At 44.6% G+C, this 17,729-nt stretch overlaps 1 protein-coding gene across 1 annotated transcript; it reads right to left on the minus strand.

The window, feature by feature from the left end:
* Positions 1–1,265: 1,265 nt before the first annotated feature.
* COPS8 (COP9 signalosome subunit 8) lies at positions 1,266–15,346 on the minus strand. The gene is made up of 8 exons (XM_041768031.1): positions 15,190–15,346; positions 14,528–14,598; positions 12,781–12,829; positions 11,450–11,582; positions 6,183–6,290; positions 4,086–4,148; positions 3,013–3,060; positions 1,266–2,287 (listed from the first exon to the last, which is right to left on the minus strand). The coding sequence occupies exons 1-8, from the start codon at positions 15,265–15,267 to the stop codon at positions 2,208–2,210; spliced, it is 630 nt and encodes a 209-aa protein (XP_041623965.1). The 5' UTR covers positions 15,268–15,346; the 3' UTR covers positions 1,266–2,207.
* Positions 15,347–17,729: the final 2,383 nt, after the last annotated feature.

The following is a 17,729-nucleotide window of genomic DNA, read 5'->3' on the forward strand; positions in this document are numbered from 1 at the left end:
GTGCAAGGATGAGATTTAGTACTGTAATTATGAACTTGGGATTAAAAATATAAACACGTATTTAGACTTTTTGTACTCAATTTATCTCATGTTTGGCCAATAGAAGTTCCTTCAGGTTGGCTTCTATGAACTTCTGAAAGAACCCTCTTAGAATCTGAAACATTCCTGAACCTGGGAGATCTTATACTGAGGTTCAACCATGTAATTATTTCCCCAGACCAGTATCTACTTTGAAAATAAGTTCTGATTCTGCTTATTTGAAAATAGGAGTTTAGAGACCACCATCTGGGCATTATTGGTTCTCACTGGTGTTGGGTTATAATTACTTTAGGCCTTTTTAGTTGGACCAGGAACTATTTATTGTTTAGAAAGAAAAAGCATTTAGGGTTTCTAAGTGAAATTTAAGACTACCTGATTTCTAAATTGCTTTATCCTAAAATATACTTTTAATAATAGTGACGTTACCAAGGTAGTTTTTTGAAATTAGCCATGAAGCCATATTCAGTGGGCTGAGGTCTGTGTCCTCAGTATGTATTCCAGTGACAATGCAAAATCAAAACGTGATCAAGTCACCTGAAGTAATTACTGTTTCACTATTGAAGTTCACTGACCACTTCCTTTTCCCCTTTGAAGAACCAGTTTTACTAGTTCGTGGGTTAGCCTCTGTTTTTTGAAATACCAGCAAGTATGTATGGTTGCACATATATCCATATACCCTTTCTCATTAAACCCCTTCTACTTCCTCTGCTTTCACTCTGAAGATCACCTTGTTTTCATCCAGAGATCTTCTCTCTCTTACTCATGCCTCCAGGAGCTGCACAGCACAGCACTGAATGCTACCGTTTATTCACCCCGTCCTCTAGTAATGAACAATTCAGTTGATTCCAATCTATTTAAAATAAGGCCCATGGATACAATTTCTACTTAATACCTGGAAGTTCAATAACTGGCATCATCACTTTCTAGCTATTGATCCTCTTGCTTCTTGAATTTCCATTTCCTCAACTGTAAAACAAGGGAGTTTTAACAACACGACTTAGACATCCGAGTTCAATAAACTGTTAATTTAAAAGGTATTTCCACAAATGTTAATAATTGAAAAATGTATTTAAAATGAACAAAAATCGGAATCATACAATCACCACTATATATGTCATTTCTACTCAAGTAGGACATTTGTATATTGAAAAAATGGCAAACTAGAATGTATCCACAGAAACACCAGGAGTGAAATTTTTAGAAACTATCTCAGATGAAACAGCTGATTCAATTAAATATTTATTGAACAAATGCAGAATAAATGAAGCAGGGGGGCTTTTAACCTGAAGATACAATAAACACCTCCAAATATTCAGAGGGCATCACACAAAAACTGCAAGACTTGTTCGGTATTTCTCCAAAAGGCAGAACTTGAACCAAAGGATAAAAATAAGCAACCAGTAGGCTGCAAGATAGTTGTACAAAGTGGATCACTTATCTTAATAGCTTCCTTGCCAATATAATGCATTCCACCCTAATATTCCCTTCTTCTGAAAGGAGTATTACATCTAATATCTCTCCTGAAGGTATTAAATAGTTGCATTTTCATGGCAAGCCCTCCACTGCCAGCAATGGATGTACTCACACTATCAGGAAAAAAATCGAAGTTAACAAACTGGTTCGCTGAGGAAGTGGTCTTCTGTTCCTCAGCTACACTTCAGCATTCTGTAGGAGGTGAGGTGAGCATTCAGTATAAAGGAGAGCATATTCTCTGAAGGGGGTGCATCAGAATCCCTGGCAGCTCAGAGACTGTCTCCGGGGACAGTCCTCCTCAAACCTCAAAGGAATCACCGCAACTATCAACCATCAGTGCCGATGGGGTGTGCTGTACGCTGGGGCAGGGGCAAACAGCTGTCAACCACTGACCTACATGAAGCAGGAGAGCTGTTTTATCAGTCAGTCACTAGGAAATATAAACTGCATAATACTGACGGGCTCCATCCAAATTGTCAAATATTACAAAATGAGAATTGTTTCAACAACTATTCAGCATAATGTTTAAGGACAAAATATATAATAATATACTTTATATATGTATTTTATCACATACTCAGTAAGGAATGCTGAGGTGCTTCATCCATCCAATAAATTGAAAATAAAAATTTTACATTTCTATATCTGTCAGTATACAGGATTCTGAAGGTGGATCTTGGACTCAGAATGATACATCAGTTTTCGAGGAAAGCCACATAATCGGTCAGTCTGGCTAACTGCTGCTCATTGGGGATTGGGGGCACTGGGGCGGGCTCTGCAAGTGAAACAGAAAGAGACTTAAGTTAGACCCCATGTGACAGCACCTGGGCCCTGCCACCCACACCCTTCCAGGCCTGTCATTTAACAATAAAGAAACTTTCTTATTGATTTTGGACATTTTGAAAAACAAGCAAAGTTTCAACTTTGATGAGTTTTTCTCAACGGGGAGCAAAAGCATGTCCAGCTTTGTTGAAGTTTCCAGGTTAACAAACAACACCTCTCTTGAGAGAGCACAGCTCTTCCTGGAAGGACATATACCCACCTGACATGATATTCAGTGAATAACCAATCACCCAGTGCTTACCCTGTGCCATGCAGTGCTCTAGGAGGACATTAAATTGTCAGTGAACAAAACAAAACAAAAAAACCCCACAAAGAACCTATCAAGGAATTTAGTTTCAACTTTTAATTTAGCACATGTCAGCCCAGGGATGCCTTCCGAGGAAGTGCTGGTGAGAAGCCCCATCACGGCTTCCCCCCATGACACCACGGAGGCTCCGTGACTGGGCCAGAAGGTGCCCTGGCCTACAAGGTGAACTACAGAGGGGAGCCCACATGTTCTCTATTATAACCAAATATATCATTATAAATAGCAAATACAGAATTTCATCTCTTCATTTACAATGTGGGAGCTAAGGAAAACAGAGACACATGACAAAAAAAAAAAAAAAAAAAAAAGAACAATGAAATGTTTTAAATGAGCATATAAACATAACGTACCTGATAAGGGAATAAACCTGTTAAAGGACACATCCAGGGCCCCTGCAACTAAGGAAAATGAACAGCCCAGTTTATATGAGTCACTGTGAAGAGCCTTCACACAGAACATGTCATTTGTAATGTAATGGCATTTACAACCATTTACTTCTCAAACGGTTAACAGTTATGCTCTATAGGATTACGCAAATCTCATTACAGCAGTGAGATCCGCTGGGACCGGGTCTCACCACCTCTTGTACCTTCCCAGGGCAGAGCCCACTGAAATCTGAGGAATTCCTTGCTGAGGGGTCAACACTGTCTACACGATAGGAACACGGAGCAGGTGGAAGGAACTCTGGTTGAGGGAGAGGGTGTATGGATGTGGCATTAAGCCCAGTTCCAAAGACCCGGCATAAAAGGGCACTCCTGCCAATGGAGGAGAGACCCCCACGCAGGAATGAACACGGCTCACTTCAGGAGGAGGACTGAGGGGCTGGGAATTCAGATGGAGACAACAAGCGCAGGCCAAATAATTTAAGCCTTAAAAGGCCAAAGAACTTAATTCTGTGAAAGTTAAAGCCACTGAAAATCTTGTTTCAGAGAAGAGTCTACACAGCTATAGTACAAGGAGAAAAAGAAGATATTTTTTTAAAAAGACAATGACTTAGATATGGATAAACACACTTAGAAATGGTCCCATAAATAAGTGGATGGGAGACTAATGCTTAGTAAGAATTAAGTTATAATATGGATTATGAGAAACCCATATAGTTTCTTATACAAAAAAAAAAAAATTGGGGGATCCCTGGGTGGCTCAGTGGTTTAGCACTGCCTTCAGCCCAGGGTGTGATCCTGGAAACCCAGTTCTTAAAAAAAATTTTTTTTTTTTTTTTTAGAAATCAAGGTAAAACCAGGTGATCTTTAAAATGCTTTCTGCTGCGTCTATCATTCCAGGTCTATACTTAACTGAGTTACTTTCAATTTGCTAGCACAGCAGAACCTTATTACCAAATTACTCAAATTCAATGTCTAAAAGACTGAAGTAGTCTTAGAAGAGGTCCATGGTGCATATATGGATGAAGAGCTCCACCTACCTGGCTTTTTGGGCATAACCATTCTTGTGGTAGAGTCGGCTTGCCATCCTTGTTCCAATATACCTAGAGATACGTATTTAACACACAAATGAAGCAATAACCAAAAGTTACTATAATTTTAATTTACAAGATCCACAATCTGTCAATGGCACTACTTGTGTGGAGGATCTGACAAGTCCAGGTTACCCTACAATGTGTATTTTTACTAGAAAAGTTGATTATATAGATAGCATTCCCAGATGGACTTACTTTTGAAACACTTCTGAAATGTGCATCAAAGTCTCATTTTACTCTACCAGGCTTATACAATCCCTAGCAAATGACCAGTCTTCCATAGTGTGCAATACGGTCTTAATCTAGTCAATATACCGGAAACAACACTTCCATCTCTAAGGAGGATGTACATGATACTGCCTCCAATTGCTCTATCAGTAGTAAGTAACAAAGCTGATGCCAATGACAAAACCGAGTCCTGGCCAGTAGGCACCGTCCCACAGCAATCATATCAGGTCATCACCACACAACTCTATGAAGTAGGACTCAGAACCATCACTAAACTGATGTGGAAAATGAATTTTGGGGAATCCTATGATGTGTCTTGGGTCACGCAGTTAGTATGGGGTTGGGAGGAGGGTACAGGACTCGGACCCAGGCAGTCAGTTAAGAGTAGGGCTCAGGGGTATGTTATTAGTATGTAATAAACTACAGATCAATTTCAAGATGAATCAAAATAAATGTTTATAAGCAACAGTATGATTTACTCCAGGAACTTCATTAACCTGCCTTTTATGCATCTAAAATTGTGGTAGGCTTTGGAAACTGAGGAACAAGGTGTGGCCTTATTTTAGTCAGAGAATCAAAAATGTCAGTTATGGTAAAACAATGCTACAAGGCACATAGAGCATTCGATAGCAATTTACCAAGGGGAGGAGCTAGTTTGGGCATCACTGAGAAATCCAAATGCAAAAGCATATTTGGAGACACTGGGTAAGAGTTACTGGTGAGAAATATCGAGGAGAAAGGGGCTGAAAAGGGACAGTGAGAGGAGACTACCTTTACCAAATACAGGTAAAATGAGGATTTCTACAAGTGAGTCATGAGGTCAATTAAAATTTTTTTTAAAAGAACACATTTATCAATATGTTGATTCAGAGGAACAGATAATTTAAAGAAATTACAAAGTTTAAGAATTATTAATTTAATGCTACTCACCCGGCACACTTAACAAAAGCAAATAATCTGTACACCCTCTACTTTCTTGCATCTCACATTCCGGTACCAATTCTAAGACCGGATGTAACCTGAGCTGCCTGGGGCTGTCTCAAGTGCCTTCTCCATAGGCCCCCTTGCCCTCTCACACCCTCCTTGTCCCTGTCTTCCAGGAACTCTGTTCCCACCACATCCCTCCCTGCTCGTCCCACTCTCAGTCAACAGGGGCTCTAGTCTCCTTCCTGGGAATCACCTTGGGAGGGCACCCCACCATTTCACAAGCCCACTGTTAACTTTAGTCTTCATCAAAGTTCTAAGAAATAAAAGTAGAAAATACTCATGGATCAAGTCCTGGGAACTGTGGCAAAAAATGACTATAGAAATATCAAAGAGGTTCTGATAAAGAAAGAGCTAGAATGATCAGATGCAACGAGGGTACACCTCCTAGACATAGCCCAATGCTGACTTTATAAGAATGGCAAAGTCCTCCTTTGCAAAGCTCGTGTTCTAAGACAGCATTAACTGCTTTTGGCAAAAAATGCTTTAAAGTAAATATGAATCTGAAATCTCTTATCCACGCTTGAAAACCCAGAAGGCTCTACTATGGTTTTTCCTTAACTTATTTGGTAGAGAAACTGGTTGCAAGGTGCTGTAAGATCTGTATAAAATCTCTCCTCCTACCTTTGCAGGGACTCCTACCCCATGCCTTGGCAGAGCCACTACTGGCTTGATGACCGGATGTTTCCTGCCCACACCCCCTGGGGGTGTGGCACCCGTAGGTTTTATAATTCCTTCCAGGGAACAAACACCACCTAAATTCCAAAGCCAACCTGTTTCAACAATTTACCCTTCCACCTTTGTTCAAAGTAAAAAGTAAGCCCAACATACCTTTCACAGCCTCCTCCACAGGGAGCCCAACAAAGGCCGCGAAGTCATCGGCAATTATGGAGGTGTAGGCTTGAGAGACCAGGGCAAAGGCTCTTCTTCTTGTTGCATCTGAGGTGGGAGTGGAGGGGGGGCAGACAGTGAACCAAAAGAGCTGGCATTTTTAACACAGGATTAAGTTACATGATTGTCCTTGTCTAAATTCTCTAAGCAAGACTAGATCAACCCAAAGAGCTCAATGCTGACAGATACAGACACCTGTGACGGCACGGAAGAGGTGCTCAGATACTGCTGAATAAACAAATCAATCTCTTGTACTTCCTCTCGGACAGCAAATCTCTCTTGGAGGGACAATGAAATTTACAAGGAAAAAAGTTAATATACATAAGACCCAAACTCTAAGAAAATTTCATTTAAATATTTATGTATGTAAATTTATCTTTATATACATGTTTTTCTTTTTTAATTCCACTTTCATGGACTGAAAGGAGTGGAAATGATCTACTTCAGTAATCAGCTGTCCGTTCTGAGCAGGGTCTCTGTATAGGAGCGCACCTAGAAACTGCAGAGCAAACCTTGCAACTAGAGTGCTCTTCTGTTAACAAGAAAACCACAGGTCCCCAAATGCCTCAGCAAACTGGGACTTAATACCTAACACAGTTTCAATCTAGAAATACAGTCTTAAGAGGTCAGTGGGGGAATTTCCTGATCATGTGGAAACCCTCAACTCCCAGAAAGGAGATTCCTTACTCTACCCTTAAGGGAGGTGACCTGGCCTGAAACATCCTTCCTTTTCTTTTGCTAATAATGTCCTTGCCCCAAGTTCCTTCCTATGCAAACCTGCCATTTAACCAAGCTCCTCACAGCTCCCCTCTACTTGCTCGATGGCATGCTGCCCAAACCAAAGATTGCTTAATAAACCCAATTAGATCTTCAAGTTTACGCAGCTGAATTTTTTTTAAGATTCATTCATTCATTCATTCATTCATTCATTCATAAGAGACAGGGAGAGAGAGAGGCAGAGACACAGGCAGAGGGAGAAGCAGGCTCCAAGCAGGGAGCCTGACGTGGGACTCAATCCTGGGTCTCCAGGATCACGCCACGGGCCGAAGGCAGACCACTGAGCCACCCGGGCTGCCCATGCAATTGAATTTTTATTAACACTTCCCAACTTTCAAGTCTTCTCTGAACCTGTGACTTAATTTGGGTTCAAATCCCAACGTCAAGTCCTGAATGACTGAGCCTAATGGGGAGGTGTGTGGGCTGCAAACAATTCCGGCAACAAAAGCTCCCTAGAGATGACATGTGGGAGTTCCCTAGGCTTACATTCCCACATTAAATACTCCAGAAATGAGGCAGAGATAAGTCAGTGGTAGGAACCGAGGTGCAGCTAGCCTATCTTCCTGCCCACTGCTCTTGCAGTAACACAAGGGCTCCTCCCCGTGGCTGTCAACATGCTTACAAATATTCTATTTTACTTTCCACATTGAATTGCCAATGTTTATGTACAACACAGCCCCATGATATACTGAAAATCCTCTCTCCATTCCTGGGACGTTGCCTGACGACTACACCAAGCTTGTCAGGCACCCTCTACTCCCCAATAGGCCCCCGGCTCTCAGACAAGCCTTACACCTTTTCATCTCTGGGCTCTGGGTTTATGTTGCTGTGTGGTGTCTGCTCTCTGTGACTCCCACGTCTGTTTACAAGCTCCTCCTGCAGCACTGAAGTTCACTGCCATCTCTAAACTCCCAGCTCTGTTTACACTATTTAACAAGCTTGTTTTCACCTCCTATGGCACGTTTCCTCAACTTCTCTACAGAAGGAGGGCTTTTATACATTTTCAATCAAAGAGCCTAGCCTCTCTAAGGAAGTCATGTGCTGGGACGCCTGGGTGGCTTAGCGGTTAAGCACCTGCCTTCGGCCCAGGACATGGAGTCCAGGGATGGAGTCCTACATCAGGCTCCCTGCGGGGAGCCTGCTTCTCCCTCTGCCTGTGTCTCTGCCTCTCTTTCTCTCATTAATACATAAAAATCTTAAAACAAACAAACAAAACAAAACAAAACAAAAACAAGGAAGTCATGAGCTGAAGACTTGCTTGTTAAAGATATCACCAGGATATAGCCTTTGGCCTTGTCCCCTCATACTTAAGGATCGCTGACATTCCATCACATGTCCTCACTTCTGAGCCTGATGTCCCCTCCAGCTTCCACACCTCTAGTCAACTCTCTCCCCTCTCCTACCGATCGCTCAGCACATGGCCTCATGGTGGACTTGAAACACCTTGGCAATAACGGAGGCTTCCCTTACTGAATGAAGGTCATGGGCACTCAAACAGGGAAATCTAAGCATGCACCAACAGCTGTACCCACCCACACGGAAAGCCTACTGAATTTTAAAAATAACTTTAGTTCAAGCACTCTGGTTAGATTTTTACAATTGAGAGGAGATGGGGAGAAGAACAAGACGGAATGAATGGAAGAGACAGGCCAATGGGAGAGGAAGAGGAGAGAAACAGAGGCAGGCCTGACAAACAGGAGAGAAGCACATGGGGAGGCGAAGGGGGTGGTCAGATGGAGCAAAGTCACAGGTACAGAGTTCCACAGGGTTAGTCAAAGGCCACACAACTCAGGCTGCTTTTAACTACTCGGGGACATTCTAGTCACTGTGTGACCCTTAAAGACCTGGGAAATGGTCTCAGGAGAGAGTGTATCAGAACAAGTTGGAAAGTGCAGTGAACAGTCAGCACCTACCATCTGCAGCAATTCACCATGTGACAAAGTCCTGGGGAGACCCATGCTCACTCTGTGGTGTAAACAGTACCTCCAAGTACCTATTATCTACCAGCAGTTGCAAGTGCTACAGAGGGAAGATGAGGGACAGTCCTGCACTTTCAAACCCATGTCTGCCCTTCTACTCCAGGGAGTCTGGACACCACTGCCCACGGCACCTGTAGTGGAGGGGGTGTCCACAGGTCAGGTGAATGTACTTCCTCTGCGCCCTCCCTGCCTCGTGCTGGCTGATCCACACACAGCTCCTGGGGCAGCCCCTTTCCATGGCCCCCTCCCTTTGGGCCTAGAATAAGAATGGCTACTGTCCACAGTGAGCCCCTGGGGCTTTGCTGGCCTCTGCTGGTTGCCTTTGCCAACAAACAGCTCTTTCACTAGCCTCTGTTCAGTTAAGCCATTTTCAATTTTCTGGTAGGACTGTGACTAACTCAGAACAGAAAGGAAGAGATCTGAGAATGAGACTGTTCTTAGAACAATCTAGAAAACACAAAGTTTGTAACACATTAAAAAGCAAAATATTAAATTTAGCAATGATTCAAATATGCTATGAGACTTCCTTCAGCAGGCCACATTTTATGGAGGAAGACAGTACCATTCATGGGTCTGGTGATTTGTAAAATTCTCAGGATATGTTCACAAATACTGCAGGTGAACAGATGAAAGCTTATACACATTAATGAAGCAAGCACATGTAAGTGCTTACACATATTAATTTCTAACAACACAAGAAAAATACTACTTATGATCCCACTTTACATTGAGAAAAATGAGGTACAGAAGGATCACTCAGATGGCAGCATCAGGATACGAACCCCAGAAGCACGCTCCAGAGGCCAAACTCCCCCATGTTGCGCTACACGGCGTTCCAGAGGCCCACTGGACGGCCTCCAAAGGAGTGTTTAATCTAATGGAGCTGGAGGCAGAGGCAGCCCTGGGAGGAAACACCGCTATACCCGATGAAGACACACAGTGAACACTTGCTGGATGAGTCACGAGATCTGAGCCCCAGTCCTGCCAATGAACCTGCTGTACGCTGCTGGGAAAGGGCATGCGGGCTGCGCCCTCACACTACAGTCCTAAGACGGAACCAGATGCTACAAAATCCACCACCACACTCATTCCTCCTCGGACTTATGTCAAGAGGCTAAGGCGGTTTCCTGTGGGAATATCCCAAACTGCCCTTACCTTATGCCACCCTCCTCCCTTTCCACCCACCGGCTTCCCACCCAGCAGGCCCTGCACTCCTGCTCACTTCCTTCATTCTTTTAAACTAAGTGTCTCCTGTTTTGTCGCTTACATTGATCTGTTTTATGCTGATACAGCTTTACCATCCCAAGAGAAATTAGATACATCTCAGAAGCAACCTTCACCTTCTGCCCCCCTGAAAAGATGATATCCCTTGCCAGAATGATGAACAGTTATTCAAAAATTCCTTCCTCCAGAGCAGGAAGGCAGTCAGGGCAGGCATTACCACAGCAACAAGGTAACATTAGGAAATAAGGATTGAAAACATAAAAGAGGTCACTGTATGAATTTATAAAAGAGTGAGCCAGCAAACGTCAGGGGCAGAAGAACAGAAAGAGAGGCTGGGTCCAGTTTCATTGTCAGATCAATGCCATGTCACAGAGGCTTGTAACCTTTCAGAGCAATTGAAAAATATCTGAACATCTGTGTACTGAACTGACTAGGTACAAATCCAGAAGCTGGAGACACCCCTATCAAAGACTGAAGTCAACAGACTCCAAAGCACAGTCTCTATTTTTAAATACGTGGGGTTTAAAATCTTAACCACCACATACCTTGAGCTTGTTAGAGTATTACAAGATTTCATTTTAGTAGCAAAAAATCCTTTTACTGACAAGATCAATCTCAATCTAGAATTAAGATGAGAGACAGTGAAGCTCCTAACTGCTGATAAAATCTCAAGCAGGATGAAATGAAGAAGCACGATTAGAGCAAATCCTTACAAAAGAATTTTGAAAGCTGCTGTATTCACCTAGCAGGAAATATATGTATTTTTAAAACACACTGCTAACTTACTTCAGCATCGCAGCACTTAGAGAATGTCGCGCGCGCTGGGGGCGACAACCGTCCAGGGATGAGGGTAAGGGAATGAGGAAAAGAAAAGAGACATAAACAGAGTGGGAGCAGGAGGGACATATGGCTGGATTCAGCCACAATGCCAACTTTATTTGTATTATTCACTCTTTTATAAAGCAGGGTTGTACAACAAGCAGGATGTCTTAAGCTTAGTTTTCCAAACATGTCTTTTCACAATAGATAGCAAAGGTATGCGCCCTTGAATAGATAGCAATAGTATGCGTCCTTGAGCCACAAGCCTTCAACAACAAGGGTGAGACAGGTGGGCCGGTTGGAAGAGTCAACAGAGAGCCATTGCTCGATCCATTAACCCCTTCCTGGCACGCGGCTCCCAACAAGAGAATAGGTCTAATCTAATTCTTAACCACGAAGAAACACTACCTCTAAGTGCTTCCATGATTGGCTGGACCGTCTCAGACCACTGGTGTGCGTTGATGGTCGTATAGATCCCAGGGAAATCTCTCTGCCAGATTCTCTGTCCTACTGACCAAATTCCCCCAAGTTCAGAATTTGCCTGCAATAAATATTACTGTCTTTGAGTATATTCACTTTGGAGTTTTACCAACAACTGTATCTTAAAACATAACTCAACATTTCTTTTAAGAGGTATAATTGCTTCTTCAGCCCAATCACTATCAAAAAGGTTTTTAAGTGCTGTGGACAGTAATGCAAAATTTATTTGTATGGTTTATATAAATTCTAAGAGAAAATTAGAGCATAAAACATTTGTCTAAAAATATTTCAGAACTAAGTCTGGGAACTAACTTTCTTGAACGATTCTTCATAATGTACTTGTATTTCATATATACATAAATGCTATAAATATCATATAGATATTCACAGATACATGCATGTAAAATATATATGCATGCTTTTTTGGCAAAAGTAATAGCAAAATGACAAATAGTAAAGACCGTCAATGTCATACACTGTAGCCTCTCCCAGGACCGAATTCCCACGAACGTCACTGAAACTATGAGTGTAATTTACAGTTCTTTATTTTAAGTCAATGAAGCTGGAGGAATAAGCCAATCTTATATAATAGAATGTCTGGAGAAGACAGACAGTAAAAATGCTAAATGAATTGCTGCTAAATATCAATAATGAACAGAAGAATTCAAGTGAATTCTTGATAATATTCTGTGAATATTCTATGTTTAAAAAATTCACTTTGTACTTATTCTAGAAACAATGAATCCCGTAAAATTAAAAATGTATTTCATTCCATTTTGGAAGAAAATTTTAAGAGGTTATTTCATCTAATCTCCCATCCAAACTAAGGAATCAGATATCCTAATTACCAAAAATAATCTTAATGCTGTGAAAATCATTCTTAGGATATACTTGTAAATAACACCAATTTCAAAGTAAATACCATTACTGCACAAATCAGTTAAAAAAGCAAAACAAAACCCAAACCAAACCTTTATGTAAAATATCTGCTGTTTGCCAGGCAAAGTGGCACTTAACATGAAGTGTCTTAACGTGATCAGAAGAAGCTGAAGACAGATTTCTAGAACTATCCAAGGGAAATTAAATTTCTGATTTGAGGAAACTTGCAGATCTGTCCTTAAACTTTAATACCAGTTTAGTAACTATTTCTGTGAACCACATAGGAAAGCAAACAGAAACTTTAAAAAGTTTACAATGTTGCCATTTAAATGAAAGCAGTTACTATATTCAAGTAGTAGGAAATACTGAAGAATACTTACAGACTTTATAGCAGGTGGTATCCTCTTCCAAAGATATCTTGCATTATTCCTAATTTACATCCCCCCCAAAAAAACAATAAGCAATTAAAAAAAAAAATCACTTCGGTAAATGTTTAAAATTTTAGATCTTACTGCAAACACACAGAAGTATAGTTTAAAATACTCTGTATTTTATAGAGTCAAATTTAGTTTTATATGAATTTGTCCAGGGGAAGAGGAGCTTTTCAGATAAAAATAAAATACTTTTACAAAGTAATAGTTTGCCATCTTTATAGTGCATTTTTAATTAACGATCTAGACCTTAAATTAAGGTAATGGTATGCTAAAAACACAAACACTGAAGTAGGTCATTTCTTCATAGATAAAAATAGGCAAATCTCTATACTTTCAAGGCTCTGGAGTCTCCTGACAACGTATGTGATACACATGCTTTCCTCCTTATCATGAACCCCCTCTGACCGAGTGCAGAGCCACCAAAACTTCAAGAGTTTGAAAGCTTGAACTACAGCAAACATATGTCAGGATCACGAAAATGAAATCGACAGCTCATGGTTATATGTCTAGCAGAAATCAGAGGCTACTTTTTAAAAGATACGAAACAAAGAGCTTGAATAGAATTTAAAACAACACTTAACAGTAATTACTGATGACTCGCAGCAGCAGAGGGACTCCTGTGCGCTTATGCTTCCTGACTTTTCTTCAACGAGCACGAATTAGGAATAACTAAAAACACCACCTTTCAAAGGATCTCATACATGTCATTAAACAAATTCCTCTCGACCTTCTCTATCTTCCCTTTCAGTTTCTCTGGATTGACTGATTACATATGAAATTAACAGGAGCCCATGGAGATTTTATAAAAACAAGAAAGGTCCAGCAGCCCGGGTGGCTCAGTGGTTTAGCTCCGCCTTCAGCCCAGGGCCTGATCCTGGAGACCCGGGATTGAGTCATGCGTTGGGCTCCCTGCATGGAGCCTGCTTCTCCCTCTGCCAGTGTCTCTGCCTCTCTAAATAAATAAATAAATAAAATCTCGGGATCCCTGGGTGGCACAGCCGTTTGGCACCTGCCTTTGGCCCAGGGCGCGATCCTGGAGACCTGGGATCGAATCTCACATCGGGCTCCCTGCATGGAGCCTGCTTCTCCCTCTGCCTGTGTCTCTGCCCCCCCCTCTCTCTCTCTCTGTGTGTGTGACTATCATAAATAAATAAAAATTTAAAAAAAAGAAAGAAACATTATAATAAATAAATAAAATCTCAAAAAAAAAGCAAAAACAAAAAAGGTCAACAGAACTAAAGGACTTTATTGACACTGCTGTTTCTCACAACAAATTAGAATGTGCTTTTAAAGAATATACGTAAAACAAGTGTATTTTAAAACGACTGGGCCTAGGCACTATCCGATAACACATGAAACAGGTGCATTAAGTATTACGATAAAATGCACAGAGCTGGGATCCCTGGGTGGCGCAGCGGTTTGGCGCCTGCCTTTGGCCCAGGGCGCGATCCTGGAGACCCGGGATCGAATCCCACGTCGGGCTCCCGGTGCATGGAGCCTGCTTCTCCCTCTGCCTGTGTCTCTGCCTCTCTCTCTCTCTCTCTCTCTCTGTGACTATCATAAAAAAAAAAAAAAAAATGCACAGAGCTCCTTGCGCCTTAGGGTTTCGCTGACGTCTTTCCAACGTGAAGCGTAATTTCTGTACAATCCTCAGGAAGCCACTGCTCTCGGATTTGGGTAGAAAAGTACTTACATGTCATTGTGGAGCAGATATAAAGCTAAGAGCTGACCGTACACGGGGGGAGTGGCAATTCCTCCAGGAGCCTGTAAGGCCAAAAAAAAAAAAAAAAAGAAAGAAAGAAAAATACCTTATTTACGCTTACACTTAAAAAGAAAAGAAAAAGGATTTTATTAACACCAACCTAAAAGATAAACCTTATAGTACTTATAACTGCAGATGTAGAAAGTGCTCCGAGAAGAGGCAAAACACTAAAAATCGCACCGTTGAGTTCAGATCTGCCGGTGCCTGTGATTTCTAGGTCCCTCCAAACTTCCCTGTGTCTCCGTAAGGACAAGAATATGTAAACTGAGGACGCCTGGGGCGGGGGGAGGGGCTCAGCGGCTGAGCATCTGCCTTCCGCTCAGGGCGTGACCCCAGGGTCCTGGGTTCGAGTCCTGCCCCGGCTCCCTGCGTGGAGCCCGCTTCTCCCTCTGCCTGTGTCTCTGCCTCTCTCTCTCTCTCTGTGTCTCTCACGGATAAATAAACAAAACCTTAAATAAAATCTTAAATAGCTGCAAACAAGGAAAGGGAGCCCCCGGGGCGCACCCCCGCGTCCCCGGCGCCCCGCCGGCCCCGTTACCCTGGAGACCGGCACCGCCCCGGGGGCCCCCTGCCAGCGCGCCGCCAGCCGCCACCTCGAGCTCCTGGTTCTCGCACTGATCCAGCAGCTTCTTGAAACTGAAGGCGCCTTCCGCCATCACCGCCACTGGCATCTTCCCGGCCGGTCCGCCGCCGCACCCTCACCCGAGCCGACCCACGACTGTCCCTCGGGCCGTCGCGCCCGCGATGACGTATGCGGCCGCCGCCGCCGCTGAGCGCCCAGGCGCAGCTGCGCCGTCGCTTCCGGCGCGTCGTCGCCGCCGCGCTGGCCGGCGCTCTCGGTGCTCTGGAGGACCCGCGCGGCCTCGCGGGAAGTGGCTTTCCGAGCGCGCGGCCGGAGGCGGGAGGGGCGGGGAGTGCGCGGCGCGGCCTGACACGCATGCGCGCTGCGAGGAGCGGCCCCCGCCTGGGGTCTTCGCCGCGGGAGGTCGCGGGAGGCTGGGGTCGCCCACACGCGCCCCTCCTGCACCCCCAGGCTCCTGAGCTCTGAAACGGGTCGGTGCGGGCTTGCGCCGTGCAGCCCGCCTGGCTGGGCCGCTCCCCGGGGCTGGGACCCTCCTGCTGCGGAGGCGTGGGGGGGGGCGGGGCTCCTCGCCTGCGGATGCTCTGCTGCGCTGTCTGCAGTGACTTGCTGTCGGGTTGCCCTTCGGGTCACCGCCGGCCCGGAGGCTTCAGTTCGCGTCCTGCTGCAGGTCCGGCTGCACAGTCCGCAGGCCCCGCTGCACAGTCCGCAGGTCCGGCTGCACAGTCCGCAGGCCCGACTGTACAGTCCGAAGGCCCCGCTGTACAGTCTGCAGACCCGGCTGCACAGTCCGCAGGCCCCGCTGCACAGTCCGCAGGTCCCGCTGCACAGTCCGCAGGCCCGGCTGCACAGTCCGCAGGTCCGGCTGCACAGTCCGCAGGCCCGACTGCACAGTCCGCAGGTCCGGCTGCACAGTCCGAAGGCCCGACTGTACGGTCTGAAGGCCCCGCTGTACGGTCTGCAGACCCGGCTGCACAGTCCGCAGGCCCGGCTGCACAGTCCGCAGTCCCGGCTGCACAGTCCGCAGGTCTGGCTGCACAGTCTGAAGACCCCGCTGTACAGTCTGCAGGCCCCGCTGCACAGTCCGCAGTCCCGGCTGCACAGTCCGCAGGTCTGGCTGCACAGTCTGAAGGCCCCGCTGTACAGTCTGCAGATCCGGCTGCACAGTCCGCAGGGCCGGCTGTACAGTCTGCAGGCCCGGCTGCGCAGTCCGCAGCCCCAGCTGTACAGTCTGCAGGCCCAACTGCAGTCTGAAGGCCCGACTGTACAGTCTCAAGGCCCCACTGTACAGTCCGCAGACCCGGCTGCACAGTCCGCAGGGCCGGCTGTACAGTCTGCAGGCCTGGCTGTGCAGTCCGCTAGTCCGGCTGCACAGTCCGCAGCTCTGGCTCTGCAGTCCGAAGGCCCGACTGTACAGTCTGCAGCCCCGGCTGCTCGGTCTGCAGGCCCGGCTGTGCAGTCCGAAGGCCCGACTGTACAGTCTGAAGGCCCCGCTATACAGTCTGCAGACCCGGCTGCACAGTTCGCAGGGCCGGCTGCTCGGTCTGCAGGCCCAGAGCAAGTGGCAAATGCAGGACCCTGGTTGAAAAAATGGGAGGGACACTAGGGGTCATATCATGCAAAGCTTTCTCCTCCGACTGGAGTGTACCTCACGTTTTCCTGGTGCTTTCTGCTATTTAGTAAGACTCTAAGTAAAGAAAAATTAAAAATTTAAACGATTGCCGTGAATCTTAGCATCCATCTTCAGATGGTGCGCCGCCAGGTTTAAATTGAGATCTAAGTGCGTCGAACCCCAATGGGGAATCAGAGAAATCACGCAGTTCGTGTTTCATAGCTCATAGATGCGCTTGTATGTTGTTCTTATTAAAATCGTGGAAAGGCTGCACAAAACTAACAACCATTTTTCATGCACTTTATGTTCATGCTCAACCAGCTTTGGCTCACATGCAAATGCTCTGTCGTCCCTATGGGCTTCACTCTCCAAACATGCTCAAAGGTAACATTATTAAGAATTTCAAGATAGTGACAGCATCACTGATTATTTTTACAGAATCAACACTTCCCATGTGGCAATGACTGTATGTAATAATGCTTTGGATGGAATATAGAGATAAACCACTATAAAACTCAAAGAATTGGCAACATTAAGTAGGAATGTACACAGGGGTGCCTGCGCGGCTCAGTCGGTTGAGCATCTGACTCTTGGTTTCGGCTCAGGTCATGATTGTGAGATGGAGCCCTGCGTTGGGCTCCTCGCTCAGTGGGAAATCTGCTTGAGATTCTCTCTCCCTCTCTTGCCCCACCCCCCACTTCATGCTCTTTCTCTGTAAAAAATAAAATAAAATAAAATAAAATAAAAGGAAGGTACAGAAATATCTTGCAGAAATGGAGATATTTTGGAGAAATAAAGCATCCAAGTTTCATCCATCACACAAAGAAGAGGACTGGGGGCAAAATGATTCTAAGACCCTTTGACATAAATTTGATGAGCAAGATTTAAAATTATTAACTTGTAATAACAGTTGCTAAAATATTGGGCAAAGAAAGATTCAG

Source organism: Vulpes lagopus, chromosome 8 (assembly GCF_018345385.1).
Source record: "Vulpes lagopus strain Blue_001 chromosome 8, ASM1834538v1, whole genome shotgun sequence".
Lineage (NCBI taxonomy): Eukaryota > Metazoa > Chordata > Mammalia > Carnivora > Canidae > Vulpes > Vulpes lagopus.